This window comes from Triplophysa rosa, linkage group LG15 (genome assembly GCF_024868665.1).
Source record: "Triplophysa rosa linkage group LG15, Trosa_1v2, whole genome shotgun sequence".
NCBI lineage: Eukaryota > Metazoa > Chordata > Actinopteri > Cypriniformes > Nemacheilidae > Triplophysa > Triplophysa rosa.
In genome coordinates this window covers 172,630-195,346 of record NC_079904.1, presented here as the reverse complement: position 1 = coordinate 195,346, position 22,717 = coordinate 172,630, and the positions used below count along the sequence as shown (strand labels likewise).

The 22,717-nt window shown below is 42.2% G+C and overlaps 2 protein-coding genes across 3 annotated transcripts in view; both read right to left on the bottom strand.

Moving 5' to 3' along the window:
• Positions 1 to 4,572: 4,572 nt before the first annotated feature.
• Positions 4,573 to 11,669, bottom strand: yy1b (YY1 transcription factor b). Its single transcript, XM_057352543.1, has 5 exons — positions 11,025 to 11,669; positions 7,011 to 7,173; positions 5,927 to 5,987; positions 5,688 to 5,846; positions 4,573 to 5,616 (listed from the first exon to the last, which is right to left on the bottom strand). The coding sequence occupies exons 1-5, from the start codon at positions 11,551 to 11,553 to the stop codon at positions 5,434 to 5,436; spliced, it is 1,095 nt and encodes a 364-aa protein (XP_057208526.1). The 5' UTR covers positions 11,554 to 11,669; the 3' UTR covers positions 4,573 to 5,433.
• Positions 11,670 to 11,786: 117 nt separating this feature from the next.
• Positions 11,787 to 22,717, bottom strand: part of evlb (Enah/Vasp-like b) — an 18,929-nt gene continuing 7,998 nt past the window's right edge. Inside the window, exons 2-14 of one of the 2 annotated variants that reach the window (XM_057352541.1) lie at positions 21,931 to 22,463; positions 19,796 to 19,964; positions 19,404 to 19,581; positions 16,927 to 16,990; positions 15,987 to 16,054; positions 14,043 to 14,308; positions 13,802 to 13,902; positions 13,678 to 13,720; positions 13,552 to 13,594; positions 13,399 to 13,459; positions 13,235 to 13,295; positions 13,085 to 13,142; positions 11,787 to 12,904 (exon numbers count right to left, since the gene is read on the bottom strand). In XM_057352541.1, coding sequence (XP_057208524.1) covers positions 12,867 to 12,904; positions 13,085 to 13,142; positions 13,235 to 13,295; positions 13,399 to 13,459; positions 13,552 to 13,594; positions 13,678 to 13,720; positions 13,802 to 13,902; positions 14,043 to 14,308; positions 15,987 to 16,054; positions 16,927 to 16,990; positions 19,404 to 19,581; positions 19,796 to 19,964; positions 21,931 to 22,016 — 1,236 coding nt within the window. In that variant the 5' untranslated portion in view covers positions 22,017 to 22,463 and the 3' untranslated portion in view covers positions 11,787 to 12,866. The remainder of the gene's footprint in view (positions 12,905 to 13,084; positions 13,143 to 13,234; positions 13,296 to 13,398; positions 13,460 to 13,551; positions 13,595 to 13,677; positions 13,721 to 13,801; positions 13,903 to 14,042; positions 14,309 to 15,986; positions 16,055 to 16,926; positions 16,991 to 19,403; positions 19,582 to 19,795; positions 19,965 to 21,930; positions 22,464 to 22,717) is intronic. The other variant, XM_057352542.1, reaches the window with a different exon arrangement.

Below are 22,717 nucleotides of genomic sequence, written 5' to 3'. Positions count from 1 at the left end.
GTGATTGCTGATTGCGAACCAGCCGGACTTACGGTAATTATATGCTCCGGCTCCTCCCGAACTTTGTTACTAAAACATCATTTTGTGTCGTTCCCTAGTTTGAAAAACATCTTAACCTGACATCATAAGAGATATTTAGACAGATCATTTCAATCGTTTCAAAAGTAAAACGCATCAAGTGACTTATATTCAAGAGACGTGGTGATAAAAAAATGAAATATTTGATGGTGTATCTTCTCACGTGAGTGTTTTCAACAGTATAAACACATTATAATTTCCTCTCAGAGTGAAAGCTGATGTTTGTAAATGAGAAGCTTTAGATGTGACGAGAGACGATGGCAGACGGGTTAAAGACGCAGTTTGTTTCGTTTTTCCCATGTCATCAGACTGCCTTTTACATCTCACGCCACAAACAACAACAACAACAACACACAGTGTGTTGTTGAGTTCAGAAATACACAGAGTGACTTACAGGAATGGATGAGCATCATGTCAATGATTTATTCATTTATCCCCTAATGAGGATATTCCTTCTGTCTTGTTCTTCATTGATATATTATAACACTGAATAAAGACATTCAGAAATCCCTCCTTTACTTTAGGTCATCAAATCATTTCTTACGTCTGAATTTCTATTATCTTTCATAATGTATCGTCCAAGCAAAAGAAATAATAAGTTTCAGGACATCATCTGACTTTGTCACTTTACATTATTCATCGACTCAATTAACTATCGACGGTGAGGACGGAATATCAATGACGTGAGTGATTCTAGAGAATCTTCATACCTGTGCAGAAGCAATTCCAAACGTCTGCATTATTCATGAAGGAATATTGATGTTCATTAATATTGAATATGATGACTGCTTCTGGGAAAACTACAAAACGATGCAATGGAAACTTTGTAGTCTCAACGGAAGTTCGGAGTGTGTTAAAGTCGGATCGATGTCAGAATAACACCCACAGCATCATTCATCATATCAAGTCTAAATGATTCATATTTATGAAATGATCATGACTGAACTCTGAGTGTTGCATCTTTTGATGGGCGCTGGACTGGAGTGATTGTTTGTTTACATTCAGCTGATTGTTGTTGAGATTGTCAGAGGTAAACCAGCTGCTTGATACGCAGTTAATGTCTCCAAACATCTGAGCTCTAGAGAACCAAAACACACTCACCATTCAGCACACCACGGAGTTACCACGCTTGACTATCACAGCAGAAGAGCAGGGATGGATTACTGACCCTGGGCTTAAGGTTGTGCCATCCAGTTTGGTACAATGAAAACAAATGATTATTATGTTTAATATATGGGTTCCATAACCTATAAGGCCTCTGTGGATACCCTTGAAAAAATGAAATGATCAACAAATCATGGCAACATATGTGTTTATGTTATCTTTAACGTATTCAATTAAATTGCATTTTCTGAATCTTTTGTTTGATGATTTGATGTTTACAGTGTGTATGTGTCGCAGGGGCATTTTATGCCGAGAAATATTTTTTTATTTATGGGATGCATTAAATACGTGTATGTTTGACAGTTAATTAAAGACGTGTGTTTCATACGCCTTCATTTGGTCCATTGTTTATTTTTCCACTGTGTAGCTAATATTAGACTTCTATAAACCCTGTAAAGATTACTTTTAGCGTAGCACAGGCATTTGACGCAGAGAGAGAACGGTTTTAATATTCATTATCATCTTAACTTTCACTTTCTATAAGTGTGACTGCGCAGCTAAGGGAAAGAACGAAACAATTGTGGGAGGGGGGCTCTTGGAGGTCCTTTGAAGTCATAATCCGTCCCTGCAGAAGAATACACGACTCCTAAACATCTTATGAGCTGATGTTGATCTTGCAGATGTGTTTGACATCACAGCAGGTGAAAGATCGAGCTCACAGCCAGCCACATGCCCTCCCTGATGGGAACAGAAATGTGTTGCCAAGGCAACTGAAACATGCAGCTGCGGGCAGACAACCTTCAGTTTCATCTGGAGGTGTGAAGAGCGCATCATCACATTGATTTATTCATCAGGATTGATCAGTGTTACCTGTTCATCAGACGGATTCATGAAGACAAAGCTCCATCTAAACCTGCTTGTTCTCTTTTCAAACCTGTTCGTTCATTGTATCTCCTTCTTGAGGATATCTGAGCAATATAAAAGAAACAAAAGCAAAATACATTTACATTTAGCAGATGCTTTTATCCAAAGTGGCGTACAGAGAGTTCAGGGAGCAATAAAGCGATATGTCCTACAGGAGCGATAGTGCAATAGGTGCTAATACCAAGATACTAGTTTCAACAAAAGCTAGACCACTACCTGTTGAGAGAAAGAGAGAGGGTTAGTATATTTTCTGTCGAGTGTTCACAGAAGAGATGGGTTTGAAGTCGTTTTTTGAATGTCGTGAGAGATGTGGTTGACCGGACTGAGTTAGGAAGAGCGTTCCACCAGGAAGGAGTTGTGAATGAGAATGAGCGGGAGAGAGATTTACTGCCCTTATGAGAAGGCAGTACAAGACGTCGCTGGTTTGCAGAACGCAGCGATCTTGATGGGGTGTAGGAGGGTGTGAAAGTATGTCGGTGCAGATCCAGTGATAGTCCTGTAGGCAAGCATTAGTGACTTGAATCTGATACGGGCTTCATCCGGTAGCCAGTGGAGAGAGCTGAAAAGGGCCGTCACATGAGCCCTTTTGGGCTGTTGGAAGACGAGGCGTGCTGCTGCGTTCTGAACCAGCTGGAGTGGTTTATAGCCTTTGCAGGAAGACCGGCAAGGAGAGCATCGCAGTAGTCCAACCTTGAGATGACCGGGGCCTGGACAAGGAGTCGTGCCGCATGCTCAGTGAGATAGGGTCTCAGTGAGATAGGGTCTGACCTTTCTCACGTAGAATAAGGCATATCGGCATGACCGCGTTGTCTTTACAATGTGATCGTTGAAGGTCAGCTGTTCGTCTAATATGACTCCGAGGTTCCTGGCTGTTTTGGAAGGAGCGATTGTGGTATTGCCAAGTTGGATGATGAGATTCCGCCTTGGGTAGCCGCAATGCTTCGGTGACCGAAAGCAGCGCAGTCTCAGTGGAGCAATTTGTTTTGAAGCCAGACTGCGTGTCATCCAGTAGTTTATTCTGGGAAAGGTAGGAAGACACCTGATTGAAAACTGCCCTTTCAAGTGTTTTTGCAATAAACTGGAGGAGAGAGACAGGTTTGTAACCGTCGGTAGCAGAGGGGTCCAATGTGGGTTTCTTAAGTAGGAGCGTGACCTGGGCCTGTTTGAACGTGGATGGAAAAGTGCCCATGAGGTGTTGATGATGTGTGTGAGTGCGCTGGATGTGGCCTGAAGGAGATGGGAGGGTCAAGGGGACAGGTGGTGGGGTGGCTGGAGAGAAGTCTAGTGACTACAGTGTCAGTCAGTGGGGCGAAAGAGGAGAGTGAGGGTAGTGTGTACCGAGGTCTGAGGTGCTGAGATGTGTTTGCTGACGGATGATGTTTTCTCAGCGAAAAATACAGCGAAGTCCTCCGCAGTCAAAGATAAAGTGGGCGGGGGAGGCGGGGGCATAGAAGAGAGTTAAATGCCTTGAAAAGCTGCCGAGCGTTAGGTGCACTGCTCACCTTGGCGATATAGAAAGACGTTTTAGCTGTGGTAACACTAGCAGAGAAAGAGGAGAGTAGTGACTGGTAGTCCCATAGGTCAGCAGGATTCTTGGTCTTGCGCCATTTCCTTTCAGCAGCCCCGAGTGTACTCCGTCGTTCCCGGAGGATATCAGACAGCCAAGGGCAGGAGGGGGTGGTCTGGAGGACAGAGGTTATCTAGACAGGATGTAAGTGCTGAGCATAAGATAAATAAAATAAAGCTCATGTGCAAAAAAATGAGGTTAATAAAGATTAGGACACTGTAGAATCTGTGTTTTAATATCATGGAAACATCTGAACACCAGAGATCTGAGGCCTGATGTATGTTTCCAGGATGAATAAAAATAACCCTTAATATGTACACCCGTACAGACACTTGACTGTGTGTACACACACTTTAATGATGAAAGACTCAAATGTACAGCTGATTCTTCAAACCATCATGTGAATTTGTAAAATCAGACAGATTTCTCAATGTTGTCAACTCAGAAGACATCACAACAAACACCACAATCTATCCTTAATACTTACTCATGTTGTGTCATGCTGTTCTTCCTCAACAAGTGATGTCACTTCCTGTCATCAACCCTTATATGGCGTCACAGGCTCACATTTTTTGGTTTTTAAATGAATGCAGAGCAATAAACATGTATATAAAAATACTTGACATATGTTTACTTTATCTCACTTACAAGCAACACAGACGAGTCCATTTTGTAATTTCCCTGAAAACAGGCGTCACAGACTCGAGCACCACACAAGGATTAAAACACAATTGACTTTAAACTTAACAAGACCAAGAGATCATTTATATTGAGGACAAAACCCTTTTATCACCAATAAAGCGAACACAAAAGCACTGAGACATTTCTCAAAATATCTTGTGTGTTCCATTGAAGAAAGACTCGCATACATATTTACAAACACACGAGAATGAATGTGCTGCCCAAAATCTCATCATTTATTCTAACATATTTAAGGTTAATCAGAGTTAAAAACTTCATTCACTTCCAGCTTTAATGCAAACGAATGTGACAAATTATTTCCCCTCTTTTTTAATTTTAGCTCACTGAAATACAGATGAAGTGTAAATATTAACAAAGGATAGTTGATAGTTTAGATTTTTACATACGTTCTAACAAAGAAAAACATCAACAGTTAACGCTCTTCAGTTGAGATGGATGCCAACACGTTCTTCACGTGTGCTGCGGTTCAAAGCAGAAAACACACGGGCCGACTCACTGCCGCTCGATTCTACATGATCTCACGCCAGCATTTAATGGTTCCAATACAACCATACAAAACACCAAAAGCCAACACAAAAGAAAGGTACATAAAAATACTTAGAGCATCATTGTACAGTAACTAATATCATCACCCCGTCTGTGAAGAACATGTCACCACTCGTAAATCGTCAGGGATAATTCATGATCATTACTAAACATATCCCAGAAAGAAGTGTACAATATGCACACTTGAGAAATACAAAATTAAAAGCTTTATGTCTATGAGGAGCAGGGAGACTGAAGTAAAAGTGGGAAAATGAAGCTCCCTTCCGAATGTCGTCTTTGTGGTAAAAAGCGTCTGAAATGTGGCGTCTTGTTGAACGCGAGGGCTTCGGGAAGGTCTGTTTGGGCCCGGTTCAGCTCCGGGTCCAGATGAATGCAGGGGTCATCACAACTTGCAGACGTTCCTTCGAGTTCTTTGATTGGTTGTGAGCGACCGAGCGCAGCGGAGCGTCGGTTCACGTCTCCAGTGCTAAGATGCGTTTAGCGTCGGGGCTTTAGGACACACAAAGAAGCGCTCACTGGTTGTTTTTGGCTTTGGCGTGTGTCAGAATGTGCGATTTGAGGTTGGTGGACTGAGCAAACTTTTTATTGCAGCCGTCAAACGGGCAAACGTAGGGTCGGTCCCCGGTGTGAATGCGGACGTGCGTCCGCAGGTTAAAGTCCAGCGAGAAGCGTTTCCCGCAGCCCTCAAAAGTGCACTAAACACAAGAGAAGCATTTCAGAGCGATCACACAACTATTTCCACAGAAAGAGTTTAATATGAAGGTACCTGGAAGGGTTTCTCTCCAGTGTGAACCAGCTGATGACGCTTTAATTTCGAGCTCTCCACAAACGCTTTCCCGCACTCAGCACACACGTGAACCCGCGGGCCGTGAGTGTGGAGGTGTTTCCTCATGGCTGAATTATCCCTGAACATTTTAGTGCAGCCCTGCGCGTGAAAAACAGCTGGGGTTAAGAGGGTCATGTGTGAGTGATTCTCCATGTACACACAGTAAAGCATCCACTCACTTTATGTGGACAGGCGATCGTTCGGGGCGCGTCGTCCTCTTTGATCTTCCTGGGCTTCATTCTGAATTAAAACAATAACTTACAGCTCAAAACATTCATGCTCCTATGACGCAGCAACACCTCAATGTAAAGATTCACTCTTTTATCGTGCTGTATGTTTTAGACGCACACGTGTGCGTGTGTGTGTTGTAGTGTGAAGCTGTTGACCAGTGAAAGTTTCTAGGTTACAGTGACATCACCACCAGTTTCTCTTCATGACCATGAAAAACCCATTAAACTCTGTCATCACCAACATGTGATCGTTTCCTGAGATTCAAGACTCACCGAACAGGACTCTTACTGAAGGGACTGAGAAAGAAACATCTTTAAGTGTGTTTGTAAAACAGACAGAATCCTGCCGTTTCATAGCGAGTGAAAAAGTCTTTACGTTCATACTTTAAATAAGAGATTTGACCAGTTACTGTCCATGGACAGATCATTACACAGATGTGACCCTGGACCACAGAACCAGTCATTATGGTCCATTTTTCAAAATGGAGATCATCTTGAATGCTGAATAAATAAACTTTCCATTGATGTTAGGGTTTGTTAGGATGGGACAATATTTGGCCGAGATACAAACTATTTGAAAATCTGAAATGTGAGGGTGCAAACATTCTAAATACTGTAAATATATTGAAGCTTTAATTTTGTAAATGTACAAAATATCTTCATGGAAATGATCTTCACTTAATATCCTAATGATTTTTGGCATAAAAGGAAAAATGCATCATTTTGACAATTATTGCTACTTATGAGTCTGGTTTTAAGGTCCAGGGTCACAAATCATCTCATCCATTTATCAATACTTTAAAGAAATCAATTCTCTCTCTTTTGCTTTAACATTTAACTGTGAACTTGAAACAAACTTCTAATAAAAGAGTATCAACAAATAAACATCGCTCGAATATCATTTACTGTAAGGACGTCTCTCAGAGACCTGAAGCAGCCGAAACATCAGAATTCATCTACAGAAAACTCTCAAACTCGTACTAGAGTTAAACTGATAATGACATTAGAAGAGAAGATGATGACGAGATCTCACCTGGCAAACTCCGCCAGCTGTTTGGGATCCGACAGGTCGATTCCCGGGATTCCTCCAGGAGGAAGTTTTTTCCCGGTCATGTATTCAGAATAATCCGGAGGCGAGTTTTCTCCAATGATCTGTTCCTCAACCACTGTCTCATGATCAATGTCCTTCTTATCATCTGAAATCCAAACAAACAACACACGTGACAGTCAACAGAAGCCTGGACATTAGGGCTGTGACGGTGGCCGTGACAACCGCACAACCGCGGTGGTAAAGTGCCATGACGGTGGCAAACTGCCACCGGCGGTAGTGCACGTCACTCTGACAAATATAGGTGTAATAAATATGAGCGTTGCGATAACGATTGCTAGTTGTAGCCTTTCAGTTGTGGATGGTTTTATTTAAAAGATTTTAAATTAACAGAAATTATTGGCATACGTTTCCGTTGGTGCGTTCGAGCGCGGGCCTGCACGGCAAAACCCAGGTTATTCTGCGGGTTTTGCAATGGATCTTGTTGTGAAATGAACAGATACGTAAAATCAAAACTGGCTATGACCCGCTTGCTTGGTGTCGGAGCGCGCGCAGGTTTTGCCGCGGTGGCGGAGAGACATCTATTCATTTGCGCTCCTGTGCACATCTTCTGAACGCGCATTTAGTGCAGCTGTACACATTTTAATCTGGACAATGTCAACAAGTAAGTTTCACATCAACGAGTCGGAAAAAGTAAAGTTTTTAAGGCAATCTGAATAGGAAAGCCAATGTAGGTTTAAACAGTTTGTTTCAAATGGAATTGTTAAGGACTGTAAGGGTTAATACGCCACTGACTGAAGTTACTGCAACAAGAGCTTTTTTATCTAGTATTTAGCTTTCTTATATCATTTAAGTTTTCATTATTTACTGATGTTTATTTCAATGTTTTATATGCTGTAGTGTGCCGCTTCACTGATGGATTTGCGCGTTAAACATTGACGGATGTTTCATCCTCATTTATTTCAGATATCATATTTCAATTTCAAGTATTTAACAATTTCAAGTATTTAAATAAGGTCTATATTTCTCTTCCACTCGTAATGTGGTTGCTACACGCAAATATAATATAAATATTATTTATATAAATAATATATATTTCTCAACCACCGCTCCACCGCGGTCGATTTGTCTATTACCACCGCGGAGGTAAAAAACTGCCACCGTCACAGCCCTACTGGACATCAATATTTCATGCCTGCCTTGGTATTACATGGTTCTCTGTTATTCACATTTTCTTGTTTACGTTCTGTGATGTCTTTATGTTGTGTCTATTTTGGGACTTTTATAAGAAAGCAAAAAGGTTTCATCTACAAAGTCAAATGGAATTCAAAAACTCAATATTTAAATAGAGTACTTTATCATTACGAAGTGTAGAAATCTGAAACATATCTCAAATATGATCAAATCTAAAAACAAAGACACAGATAACGCATTTAGGCCCGGTTTCACAGACAAGGCTTAAAGGCAGAGTAGGCAACCCTGTCCAGAAACGGTTTTTGCCATGCTGGTTGGAAGTCTCTTAACATCCTGATAGCAATCAATAAGTAAAGTGAAACATTGGTATTTTATAATTATATATCTTCCGTGAAAGGCGTAGCGTCAAAAAACGTTGGAGCAATTACTGCCCTCGGTCCGAGGGCAATGATACGTCATGTGTACACTTTCAGTCAGCGTATTTTGCATCCCACTGCGCACCCTGTTCACGCAGACATCATACGTCATCAGCGTGCTCATGTGCGATGTGCAGGCAGCGGCGGACAGAGAGCAGGAATCTGGAGATGAGAAAACTGTGATGTTTTCTCACCGGCGAATGTGACATGACCTCACTGGAACCGATCCAACAGCTTCTGGTCTGTGCGCGCGCTCATGCGTTTTGGAGGAGATGTGGCTTTGGATGGTGATTCGCGAGAGGGAGGCACTGCTAGCAGGCAAACGTTAGCATTTTCCAAATGGTCTACTCTGCCTCTAAAGCGACAACGAGCAACTTCTGCTCACTGTTGCCCCACGTGGATGATAAACGGAATTGTCTGTTTACAGTGTCGTAAAAACGGTTGCAAAGATTTCCAGCTGGTAGGTCAATACACGCGAGTTTGTTTACAAAGCCGGCGGACCCAGATACACTATGAAAACAGCGCATAGCATGCGCATATATATATATATATATATATGACAACATTAGCCTACTAAACGACTGAACTGTTCAACATTTACGTGGTTTACTGGTCTGAACTAAAGAATCTGCTACTTTTTACCACAACACGTGTTTTAGTCTTCATTTACAAGCACTACACACATTCATGACGAGACACGACAACATGCTAGCTATCGACACCAGCAACCATATATTATCTTTCAGCTACCTGACGGTTATAAGTGTGAACTGGTGGTGCACAAATGACACAGACTAATAACAAATACGTTCAAAAGTAAAAAATGTACAAAATAACACTTACAAATCCAGGAGCAGGACCACTAGGTCTCCATCCGTTTTGCAACCCTTTGCCTCTTGCTGCTCGCGCCACCGATTGTAAGCCCGTCCGATATTGATTTGTGACCGGCCTCGTGTCCGATCACTCTCTCGCTTTCTTTTCTTTGCTTCCTCCGACAAAACCCTCTTTGGTTTTTTGGCTGGCTCTGCCATGGTGATGTTTTGGTTCGTTTCGTCTTACTGTTAGCTCTGCTGTTGGCTAACTTCTCCCAGGCTACGAGTAAAACGTGACGTATGCCGTAGAGCAGGGGATAGGCGGGGCTTGTACCGGCCCGAACACCAAAGTTACAAGTGCGATTTCAGCCGATAGGAGGCTGCTCAGGTAGCAACGGCAGTAAAATTCGTCCAGTTAAAAGTTGACCTACCACTAAAATAATTTTAGAGAAATTATTTTAAGGTCAAAAAGTTGCTCGTTGTCGCTTTAAGGCTAGTCCCAGACTTAAATGAATGTTTGCCCTGTCCTAACTGAATATAACTTGCCCAGAAATATCTTAAAATACAGTAGTCAACATTTGAAGTGGATCAAAAACGTTGACCAAAGTCACCTGCTCTTGTCAAGGACAGCTTTGATTAACTTTTTTTGGATCCACCTCAAATGTTGACTACTGTACATCAGTGCCATTGATTTGTCTCGAGATACACACCAGTAATGTAACGTTATTGTTCTAAGGCACTTTTATAAAAGCCACATAAATATCTTAATTCAACTGAGGCATAGTCCTGACTTAAGCTAAGCGGTGTCTGTAAAACCGGGTCATAACACTATACGAATGTCTGTAATGGTTTAGCGTTAAATTATAAATATGTTGTAAATACAATGAAAGATAAATAAAATTATATGAACTTAAAAAGTGATATTGTACTTAACCTCACACACCAACAACAACAACCGCACATCCGGGTCCCTCGCGATCAAATAACCGTCGTGTCTGAGACTCTGAACGCCATTTAACGTTAAATGCACAAACTCGAACACTGTCCAAATAAACGGCAATAACTGACGTCCTTCATAAATTCAACGTGACACAGTTCCATGTAAACACGCAACGTAGCGGTCAGGTGCCGTGTTTTAAATGTTATATAAAAAAAGGAGAAATATGTACACATATGTTTATGAGTTCAGAGGATAATTGTAAAGTGGGCAGCCCGCAGAAACTGAATTTAAACGCGCGAAAGTTTAACGGTCAGCTGCAGCTCTCATCGCGGCCTACAAGGAGCAGCTGCAGCGCGCTCGCGCCATCTTCACCCCGCCGCACCGGCGCCATTTTTTCGGGCCGCCATACTGGAGTCGGGGAATATGGCGGCGCCCATCGACACCCAAAACATGGCCTCCATTCAAAACAAAAACACCCGAACCGATACGTTTGCCTTACCGGGCCGGAAAGCTCTCGGAAACGATCGCATGGCGAGTCTACGGCAAGGCGGCGCGCGAACGGGACGGCTTGCAAACGGACAACGCCCTGGCTGAGGGCCCGGGACTCACATCTAGCACAAACCCGCTTCACACTCACCCGATGCCCACATCGTCACGGAGAACTCCCCCTCCAGGGTCTTGATCTGGACCTGCTTCTGCTCCCATTTTCTCCCGGTGCCCTCCGCCGCGCTCAGGTAGCTCTTCTTGCCCGATTTCTTGCTGCCCGCGCCCGACCTCTTCCCCATCCGCCCCACGGAGCTCTTCCCCGCGACTGTCACTAAAGTCTGTCCGATGTATTCCTCCTCCGCGCCGGGCACCGGGATGAGGATCTGGTCCTCGAAGCCGTCGTCCGCCCGGAGGTCCGAATCGTCTCCGCCGACCACCTCCTCGCGGGTCTGGACCAGGATCACCTCCTGATGGTGGTGGATCTGACTCGGGTCGTCGGTCACCAGCGGCTGCAGCGCGATCATGGGCTGATGTTCATCGTCCTCGTCCTCGTCCTCGTCCTCGTCCCCGCCGACCACCGTCGTTTCTATCGTTTCCACTTCGATCTCGTGCAGCTCCACGATCTCCGTGGGCATGTCCGCGCCGTCCGTCTCTATGTACAGCGTTTCGCCGGACGCCATGTCGAAGTCCGCCAGCTTTGCGTTAAACTCACGCGCACACAACACAGCTCGTTGTCCCGCAAACACACCCCCCCCTCACATCCGCACACACACACTCGATAATACAAATAACACGTCGCCCCGACGCGCTGCTTCTAAATCTCGCGAGAGGAGGCGGCCGGCCGCGCGCACACGAACGGGCCCAAGCAAGCGATGGAAAATGATTAAAAAAACAACAAATACGTTCATATACATTTCTAGGAAATAATTTGAGTGAGGAATGTTTGTGTATTTCTTCATGGTGTTTGTAGTTGCAGTAGTGTTAAAAGATTCAAAGTGTGGCTCTTTTGGACTTCAAATCAATAAACAAACGTGGATTCTAGAGTTTTTATTTGTCATTTGTATGGCCACAATAAATCATGAATAAATGAAGTGCTGGTGTTTAATGTGTGTCGGTGTGACGCGCCACATTTATTTCAATGATTTGTTTGTTTTATTAGAAAGCTTTCACTCCGTTATTCTCCACAAACACAACATCATTTTCACAATTACAGACAACATCACATATTTATTCAACACGTCCTTCACAGTTTTATTTCAATTCTTTTTTTGTGTGAAGTCATTTTTTCAAAACCAGGAAGCACTTGGTCAAAAAGAGAAATCATAAAACACAACAATACTTCAACATGTCCTTGCAGTCAATGAACATTTTTATAAACAACATGATCACAAATACTCTGATGTATATTGATGTTTTCTGCATTTCACTGTAATTTTTGCTTCTTTTCCATTTAAAACCGATAAAAAACTCCCATCTGTGATTTAATATGATAGCCAAAGGGATTTGGGGAAAAAACTCTTTCATAAAAAGATGTAATGAGAAATGAACCGTCAGAAAATGAAAAACTAAAATATAAAAGGCAAATTCTGAATTGATGTGCAACAATATAATTATAATCATTAATATTATTATTTATTGATTCTTAGTTCTAGCACTACCCTACATGAAAACACTACTACTACAGTCATAATAAAAATAAATAATAATAAAAAGAAAACAATCTTTTATTTCTGCAAAAGGATTTGTAAAGATGTCACCAAAGATCAATTGAAAACATCGAAGTTCAGTGCAAGAGGTGCTTCGTTCCATAAACACGTTTAAATGCAGGACCAACTCAACGTTGCCGTCATGTTAGAGCAAATGCAGCCGTCTGCTTTAATACGGCAGTAACGTTGATGGACGTCATCATCATCATCATCCTCTTCATCACCAGCTACAGCAGCTTCTGCCAGGGGTTTGGGTCCAGAAAACACGGAGCAGGTCCAGATGAACATTATGTGGTACTGATTCTACTGAGTTCATGTCTAATGGCTGAACACACACAAAACACATCAGTGACACACACTGAAATTCATAAAAAAAAGCGTCATGAGCTGATAACGTTTACAATGATAAGATGTTTCTCTTGTGCATAAAACACAGAGTCATGACTCTACAATACCCTTTTCTTCCTTAAATGTGTGTCGTTGTGACGTTGACTGATAAACATACCATCAATGATTTCATCCTTCACCTTGTGGAGTTCACGAACCACCTCCTCCAAGATTTCCTGCCAATGAAAAGATGAATTTGATAGAAATAAAGTCAACAGAAGAACAGCAGACACTGAGAGATGAGATGAGACGATGAGAGAAACATCACCTGCTTCATTCTGTCAAAGTCTAAAGAGTCCGAATCATTCATGCTTCCCACAGGCCGAACCCTGATGATGAAATAAGAGCAGATCACCAACACAAAACAACCCTGCCCGCACAACAAAATCTCTCGGACTAAATCGACGTCAAGGTTTGTGTGTAAAATCTCACCGGGACACCAGTGAAGATCTCTCGGCTGAGTTGGCGCGATCCCACGGTTTCTTTACACCATCTGTAACATTTCACAAATAACAGCGTCGAACATCTGTGTCCGCTTCAACTGAAACACAATAAAGACCGGGTGATAATCCAGCCGTACTGTACCGTTCTGCCCGCGACACATCGGCGACGGAGAGTTGGGATCATCCTGCAAGAGAACGCACACATTTCATTTCAACCTTTCAACTGTCAGCCATTCAAACAAACCGTCTGTGGGAGATTGTCACTTACATTCGGACCGTCTCCATCTTTCTTCTCGTCGACTGCTTTCCGTCTATCAGAGGAAACACAGCGAGAGTGTTCGAGTCATCCAGTCAGTATTAAAACACAGACAGACAGACAGACGTTTCCTCACCTCCGTGCGAGTAGAGCGTTCATCTCCTCCATCAGACCTCCGCTCCCTCCGCTCGAGCGGTTGGCATCGTTCTTGGCACCGGACGCAGAGTTTTCCTCGGCCTGTACACACACACGATGACATCAGCAAACATCACACGTGTCATTCGTGAATCTTTCTGTTCTACGCTAATATAACTCATGAGTCTGAGGCTTGTGGGTTTGAGTTTGTTGATGTGACAGTATGTGAGGATGTTAAAGACCCTTTGAACGCGCCGCAGTTTGGCTCCAGCGATCATGGCGGCGAGACCGGTGGGGGCTTGACCTTCCTCCTGCGACGATCCGTGACCTCCGTATCCAGCCACAGGTAAAGGAGGGGGCGGTGGGGGCGGTGCTCCTGCAGAGGGAGGGGGAGGTCCCGGAGGGGGTGGGGGCAGAGGACAGGGTCCGCCCATCGAAAGAGGAGGCGGCATAAACAGAGGAGGCGGAGCTACGGACAGAACTGCCGGAACTCCCTGAAAGGGAGAACCTGCAAAGAGATGAAAACAGGAGGTCACCAGTGCATCTGTACACAGAACAGACAAAAAAACTCATTCTGTATGTCAATGATGACACAAAAGAAACTGCCAGGAATAAAATCATGATGTGGTTTATGATTCAGGACCAATGAACAAGAGAAGATTTATCAAACTTGACTGATAAATGCTTACACACATTGTGATGTGTTGCTAAAGTAACAACATAACAATCGTTATATTGCCTTATTACACGGCTCATTTGAATGCTTGATTCTGATTGGCCAGTCGTGACATTCCAATGCTCAAAACTAATAACACCCTGTAACCCGGATGCTGCAAATCATTTTGAGAGGGGCAGTTTAATATTACACAAAAAATCATTATAAATATGTCTTTTAATGACATATATGATATTATATTTACAAATGATTAAACCAATTTGCCTGTTCGTGACGTTTGAACGTCGTTTCTTACTTTAAAACCGGAAGGTCTGCATTCGGTAAAAATGAGCTGATAAAATATTTCAAATTCACATTTCATGTCGAGTTTTTTCTCATGTGTGAAGTAGGCGTGTAATAAGCGGGGTACTGTACAAGCAGCCGCTGTTATCCTGAAATGAGCCCCTTGAGTGAGACACAAGACCCTCCGCTTCACGTCCTGATCACACTGTCGGGGATTATTTCTGCCATAACAACCGGCTGCCTGGACATTATCACTTACATATATGTCAAATGTGTATTTAAAAAAAACTTCGGAAGACAGAAACAACGCTGGCCCAGGAATACGGTTTCAGTTTTTTAACACTGCAGAAATGTTTAAACAAAATACAACCAGCAGAACATTTATAACACAATCAAAATGTTAAACATATGAAATAAATAAAAACTGAAACAGGAAGTGCTTCTGGTGCAGTGTTTTGTGAAGTGATCTCTAAAGAAATGTTCTCCTGTCTTTCACTCATTATAGGTGAAAATCTAATGACATCTACACTTATATATTTGGCAGATGCTTTTATCCAAAGCGACTTATATTGCATTATACTACACATTGAGTACGTGCTAACCCCTGAGATCCAACCCATGACCTTGGCGATGCTAGCGCCTATGATCTAACCACTGAATTTCACTGCTGTCTTTCTGAAACCTTGTATCTCCATATTCTGTGATTTTTATTTTTAGTTAGTCACCCTTTATGTTTGTTACACAGGTTTTTACATATCAAGTGTTTTATTTCCAAAATGAGATAACTCCCTTTTAAATGTTTTCAAAAATCATGTTTTTATTGTGCATTCCAATTAATATCAATCAAACTGCAGTTGGTGTGTTTTGATTTAAGCCAAAATAACTAAAAAAATACAGCCAAATAACACAATAAAACCATGATCACATCATAAAAAACATGATTTTTGAAAAAACAAAGTTATCTCATTTTGGAACCAAACTCTTCAAATATTTCTAACAATAAATAGTATGAAAAAGTGCTTAAAATCAACTTTGACAACACAGTATGTAATCATTTAAAAAGTGTTTTTTGGTTTCCTGAAAACTGTGAACATCAGAGGTTTCTGAACGACAGCGACGAGATGATCTTTTTTGTGGCTCAGGTGACAAAAGGAAAGTCGTTTTAGAGAAATGGTTATTTTTACTGGAATATTTTGAACACAGAATGATTCGTGTCATTGTGTTTTACCTGAGTTGGACGACCGTCTCTCTCTCTCGATATGCGCCTGCATCTGTTGCTGCTGAATTTCCATTTGCCTGCAGAGATGACATCACACATTACCCATCATGCACTGCTCTGACGTGATGTGTACAGAAAACACAGATCTGGCATGAATATAGCATTGTGTGATTTTAAAGGAGTCATATTGCACGGCTAAAACAAATATTATGGTTTGTTTTAGATGTAACGCAATGTGTATACACCATTTAAAGTTTAAAAAACGCTGTATTTTCCACACACCGTGCATGTTTGTATCTCCTCTTTGCTCCGCCTCTCTGAAACGCGCTGATTTTGTACAAAGCTCATGGCTCTGAAAAGCGAGGTGTGCTGTGATTGGCCAGTTGTCCAGTGCATAGTGATTGGTCAAATACTGCAAGCATTTCACGGAAATGTAACGCCTCTGACCATATTTGGAACATCAGGTTCCAAAGCAATTGTACTGACAGACGATACAATGAGATTTACAATTACGCCACCTTAACTACGTGTAGATTTGGGCGGTCTTAGTCAAATCATGTGACGAAGTTACGTAGATTCGCCGGGGTGTGGTTCAGGCAGGTCTGGTGAGCATTCGCTTTTACATAGAATGACTCTTTTGTTCCCACACTTTCATTTCTGCACTTTTACGTGTCTAATACATGCATGAGCAACTTATAACACACCAAAGTCACAGAAAAACACGTGTTCACGCCATATGACCCCTTTAAAGGTTCATTGAGATGATGCATGATGGGAAGATCTGACACATTGACTGAATGATAATCCTCTGAGCATCAGAACATTTACACAAATACAAATGTTTGTTCCAGTGGTTCTGTTGACGGTGAATTAAACCTAACATACAGTACATCAATATTTCTACAAGCATAAATTGTGTCAGTCACTTCTGAGAAAAGTGTGAATGTACCTTCTCTGCACCTCCAGTTCTTCTGTGCAGGGTCCATTCTGAAGCTGACGCTGAACACCAGGACCTGAACAACAACATTCAACACTGAACCATCCGGAACAACTTCCCCCAAACATCATAATATATATATACATACATGAAATAACATTTGCTTCAATGAGAGTCAAGCCTGTTTTTAAGAACATGCTGTTGTTTTCATTTCATTTTAATGACCCTTTCACCCCTTTCACTTCTGCATCATCACACCCCCCCATCAGTCAGAAAACATCTTCTGTTTGTGTGATGTCATTACACATTACTCTACTACAGTAAAGATGCTCTTAAAATAACCCTTACAATGAGCTAATGACATGCACAAAAAACACTGAAACATTTATTCTACACAACCTTCATTTAAAAATCACACAAATTATTTTTTGTTAAACTGGGATGATTTGAAAATGAAAAGATGTCAGAAGAACACGTGTCAAATCCAGAGCAGATCCTCTAAATATTCTAACACACCTATAACACAACCACTCCACAAGATCACATTTCAACAAAACACTGAAACATGAGTCCACGTGACACACACACATACACACGCACGCACGCACGCACGCACGCACGCACACACACACCAGACACACACACACCAGACACACATCAGACACACACACACACTCACACACACACCACACACACACACACACACACACACACACCAGACACACACACACCAGACACACACACACGCACGCACGCACGCACACACACACACACACACACACACCAGACACACACACACACACACACACACACACACCAGACACACACACACCAGACACACACACACGCACGCACGCACAAGCACACACACACATGTTAGGTTTCCATGTTTTATGGGGACATTCCGTAGACACAATGGTTTTTATACTGTACTGACCCATACCGTAGGGTTTACCCTTCACACACACACACACACACACAACCCTTTTTATAATACAAACATGTATTATACATAACAATAAATATCAATTGTATAAGCTTCTTTATGTAATGAGGAGCAGTGAATGTTACTGAAGACAAACACAGATCAACAAGAAATGAGATCGCAAGTTTATCAGCGTAATGCACATCTCTACACAATCCTCAGCAACTGTTCTCATCATTACTTTCATCTATAAAACTCTGATTCCTTATAAAACTAACATCACATGATCATCTGTGAACAAACAGAGCTTCTTCAAATGACACTAAACAACAGAAATAAGAGTCACAAGGAGAAACGTTCACATCTATAATGTCTATTGCCGTAATAAATCAAGCCATTTTATAAATCCTGCCGCTCATGACAAACACACAAACCTACAGTCAAACAACTCAAGTCTCAGAATCAAATCAGACTCAAAGAAATCTTCACCAAATCACTCTTAAGCAGACAGACATGATGAGAATGATGTGTACATACAGGACATGGTGAAGAGGAAGAAGGGTCCGTGACAGACGCAGAAACACTGACAGATCCAGTGTGGGATCATCTCTGCCTGAGGCTTGAGTTTCCCATGTCAGTAACATCTCACATTACCCATCATCCTCCACACCAGCAGAGGGACACAAACACTCACACACATCACCTCAGAAACTCTGTTCTCTTGACCGCCAGTTTCTTTATGGAGTGCCTCAGAGATGAGCCACAGTCTGCGGCAGGTGTTTGATAAATCTCCTCAAATAAGGTCTGTGGTTAGCAAAACCTCGAAATATGTTCACGATTTAATCTATGACATAAAACACACCAGTTACAACACGCTTGCGATTTTTTAAAACCTTATTGTGTGGTGACGTTGATATCGAGCGACCTTAAGTGTAGTCAGTTTATAGCATCGTGTTAGCTTTTGACTTCTGCCCATTGAATTTCGGCTTCAAAAGTAACAAATCTTGTGTTCTTTGTAAAGATTATCTTGATAGACAAAACGTGTGAACATCATAAACCTTATTTTTGCGATCTTCCAAAAGTCTTTGGGAAAAATGCACAGGCTTTCCGTCGAGGGAACCAGCGTGGCGCTTACTTCCGGGTTAGCCTACAAAAACACATCATCTCTGAGGTACTGGATTGTGTTGTGTTGTGTGAGTTTCTCAGGTTTGAGCACAACCTCAACAAACGGCTTTCATTAACTGAACTGTTCTGTACATGAATGAAATATCTGAGAGAGGTTGAAATGTTTTCATCTTTAACATCAGCGCTGATATGAAGTGCAGAACTGAAAGTGATAACAGAATGAGTGAAGTCATCATCATCATCATCATCATCATCAGTACAGACATGTGATGTGAGTGTTAGATGAATGTTTGAGGTCACAGGAAAGATTCATTTAAATCCACTCGTGTCTGTCAGTGTACTCCAGGAACGTTATCACAACATAACAAACCATCCCAGCGGCCCAAACCAGTGGGACGTTCTGTGTGTTATTCATGAATGACAGTAAAAATCAACTGACCTCCATCTTGACCGCTGAGGACATTGAGAGCGAACAGCATGGCGTTTGAGAAGGTGGTGGCCTCTTCTTTACTGGCAAAGTTCAGTCCGTACACCTGACGGGCGTCACGCCACTGGTGGAAAGTGGGCGTCGCCTGGTTGTATTTTAGTCCTTTAACTATGGAGTAGTTGATGACCACCTGACCACCAGATCAAAACACACACGTGATGAATAGTTACATGCGCCTCCCTCACTCATTCTGAGGAAAACCTCCAGTGACATCTTTTTATCCTATAACTCAGCTCACAGATAAAGTTCAGTGTCAACAGTCTTCAGTTTATAGAAACATATTATTATATTGCCATTGACCAAATCAAATACAAAAAGGTCAACCTGATGTTTGGATGATGTACCTGCTGGTCTTGGAGTTTGACCCCCACCACACGGAAAGTGTTGGTGTTCGTGCTGTGATAGATGTTGATTCGACTGAAGCCCTGCTGACCCGCTTTAATGGGAACCCACTTCTTACTGGAGTCATCGTACACCATGACAGACGCACGAGCCTGACATATGCTCTGCTCGCTAGAGAGAGAGAGAGAGAGAGAGGGTCAGTCAATGAGAGTCTATTGACCCAGTCATCACATCTGAACTGAAGTCTGAGAGTTTCCATCCAGACGGTGATCAGATGAACACTAACGGTCTGATAACCATCACAAATCTCTACTGGAGTTAATATATAAACCACAGCATCATCAGACGGGTGTTCTTCTACAGCTCAATAACACACTGCACACAGCACACGCTTGATTCATGAGAACATTTCACACAGCTGTCACGTATATTCACAGATCATGTCACAAATATAAAAGATGATTTAAATGGTGAATTTATAATGAAAGTTTGTGTGCAGCACATTTAACACAGTTTGAGTGTGAGCGGTGATGATGTCACACCCTTCATTTACACTCCCAGTGTGAAGTCAAAGCTTCTATAAATACACCCTCACTAGTGCTCACTGACTCATTTGATTCTCAAAATAACTCATCGCCAGTGTGTGCGTGCGCGTGTGTGCGGAGATAATAAACCAGACATGTGCGTGTGCATGTGTGTGTAAAACAGTAGACAATTTCTCTGTGCTCAACAGAAGTTCAAGTGTTGAGCAGGTCCTGAAGAATGTTTCAGTGGATCTCTCATAAACACATCTGATCATCTGTCACATGTGCAGAAATGAGTTCAAAGGTGAAGAACACATCCAGAAGAAGACATAAAAGAGAAGAGAAGTCTGGACTGTAATGCTGTTGTGAGTTTCTCAAAGATGATGATCAAATCTTTACAGACAGAATCCCTCACCAGTGAACTCACATCTACTTCAGTGCTCAAATCTTTCATTTATTCTCCAGAAGAATGACAAATCTGCTTTAAAACAAATCTGCTCAGCTCCCCTTATAATCTCTCGGGATAATACAAAATGAAAAATAATTTCATACACAGCATGCCGGCTTACATCTGCTGTTGAAATGTACTGCTTTCTAGACGCCCGGACAGAAACGTCTAGAAAACCAAATAAAAAGACTGAAGAAGATCATGAGAATGCTGGACAGAGACGGCGCTTGTCTTTACGTTCTTCAGATATTTTCACTTAGAGTTAGGAACACATGAAAACACACACACCACATTTAAATAAAAACTTAAAATAATTCATCCGTCATTAAAATATCTCAATGTGTGTGTGTTTGGGGACCTAAACCTGAATACACACCAACACATGGGGACTCGTGTCACCGTGGGGACCAAAATTGAGGTCCTCATGGGCACAAAAGCTTATAAATTGTACAGAACGATATTTTTTACAAATCTAAAAATGCAAAAAGTGTTCTATGATCTTTAGGTTTAGGGATAGGGTTAGGGATAGGGGATAGAATATACAGTTTCTACAGTATAAAAACATTACGCCTATGGACTGTCCCCACAGAGATAATAAACCAGACGTGCGTGCGTGTGTGTGTCTGTCCTGCTGTACTCATAACCTCCTTATTGATCGAGCTGCTGATCTGATCTTCATCAGTAAACATCTGAACAGAAACTGATACCAAAGCACAAACAGAAGAATGAAATCTGATGATCAGATCTGCATGAATGCTTCACATTACAACAAACTTCAAACATTCAACTTCTCAAAGCATTAAAGACTCTTTCATACTGTAGAGAGTGTCAAGACAAAACTCACTCACAGCTCCCTGTTCCTCTCTCATGTGACACTATTTCCAAATGAAGAGGTTTGAGTCCTGCATTATAATTCTATAAACCAGACACAGACACATCAGACACAGAATCACAGGACTGCTGGAAGAAACACAGACACACCCTGTGTGTGAGAAATAAAGGAGAAGAGATGAATGAAGAGAGAGAGAGAGACGGACAGATATCAGTGAGCATCACTGAATCTGGTTGTCATGGTAACCGAGCGTCTGTATAGGTCTGCTTGAGGCCTTGAGATGATGTCAGAACAATAGAGAAGCTGAGCTGTCCGCGTGTAAGAGGATCATACCTGATCTTAATATCAGTGAGCTGAACGCCGGCATCACAGAACATCTGAGGGAAGAAGAATCGATGAGACTGAAGGTTCATATCCATGATGCTGGATCATAGCAGAGGAACAGGTGCTCTCTCTCTCTCTCTTGGGCTCCCCTCCCCCTCCTCCTCTCACTGATGCCGTTTGTTCACAGACTGAAAGAGCACGACTGCATCCTGGTCACCTCATCCCAGCAGGAAACGTTCATTCCACACCAGTGTCTTTCTTCACAAACCCAAGCCAGAGATGAAGAGAATGACATGCATGACAACGAGGAAGAGATGAAGATGAAAGGTTTGTCAATGAAGAGAGAAAGAGTCGAGTGATCTCATCCTTTGTCCCTGAAAAACTCCAGCGGCAGCAGCAGAATTACAGCTCAGCTGATGGAGGAGAGTCAATGAAATGATGCTGCGCTCTGCCTCACTCACACACCATTGGCTGAGGGATTTACGAGGCTCCTCCCCCTCCCCTCCAGTGAATACTGATGCACTCTCGCTCTCTCTCTCAGGCTGGAGATCAGAAGAATGAAACACTGGCTCACTGATGTATGTTGAATTAAAATGTTTGATATAGTTTATTAACAACATTAAACTGAAGAGCAGATTTAACACCGAAACACAAACAGAGAGAGAGAGAGAGAGAGAGAGAGAGAGAGAGAGAGAGAGAGAGAGAGAGAGAGAGAGAGAGAGAGAGAGAGAGAGAGAGAGAGAGAGAGAGAGAGAGAGAGAGAGAGAGAGAGAGAGAGAAAAAAAAAAAAAAAGAA

Bases quoted from the DNA above. Each gene is read 5' to 3' on its own strand.
- yy1b (XM_057352543.1), bottom strand. From the start codon at position 11,553: ATGGCGTCCGGCGAAACGCTGTACATAGAGACGGACGGCGCGGACATG. The intron at 7,174-11,024 runs GTGAGTGTGAAG...TTTGGATTTCAG, and splicing joins CGTGACGATGTGGGCATCGG to ATGATAAGAAGGACATTGAT. The intron at 5,847-5,926 runs GTGAGTGGATGC...TTTCACGCGCAG, and splicing joins CGATCGCCTGTCCACATAAA to GGCTGCACTAAAATGTTCAG.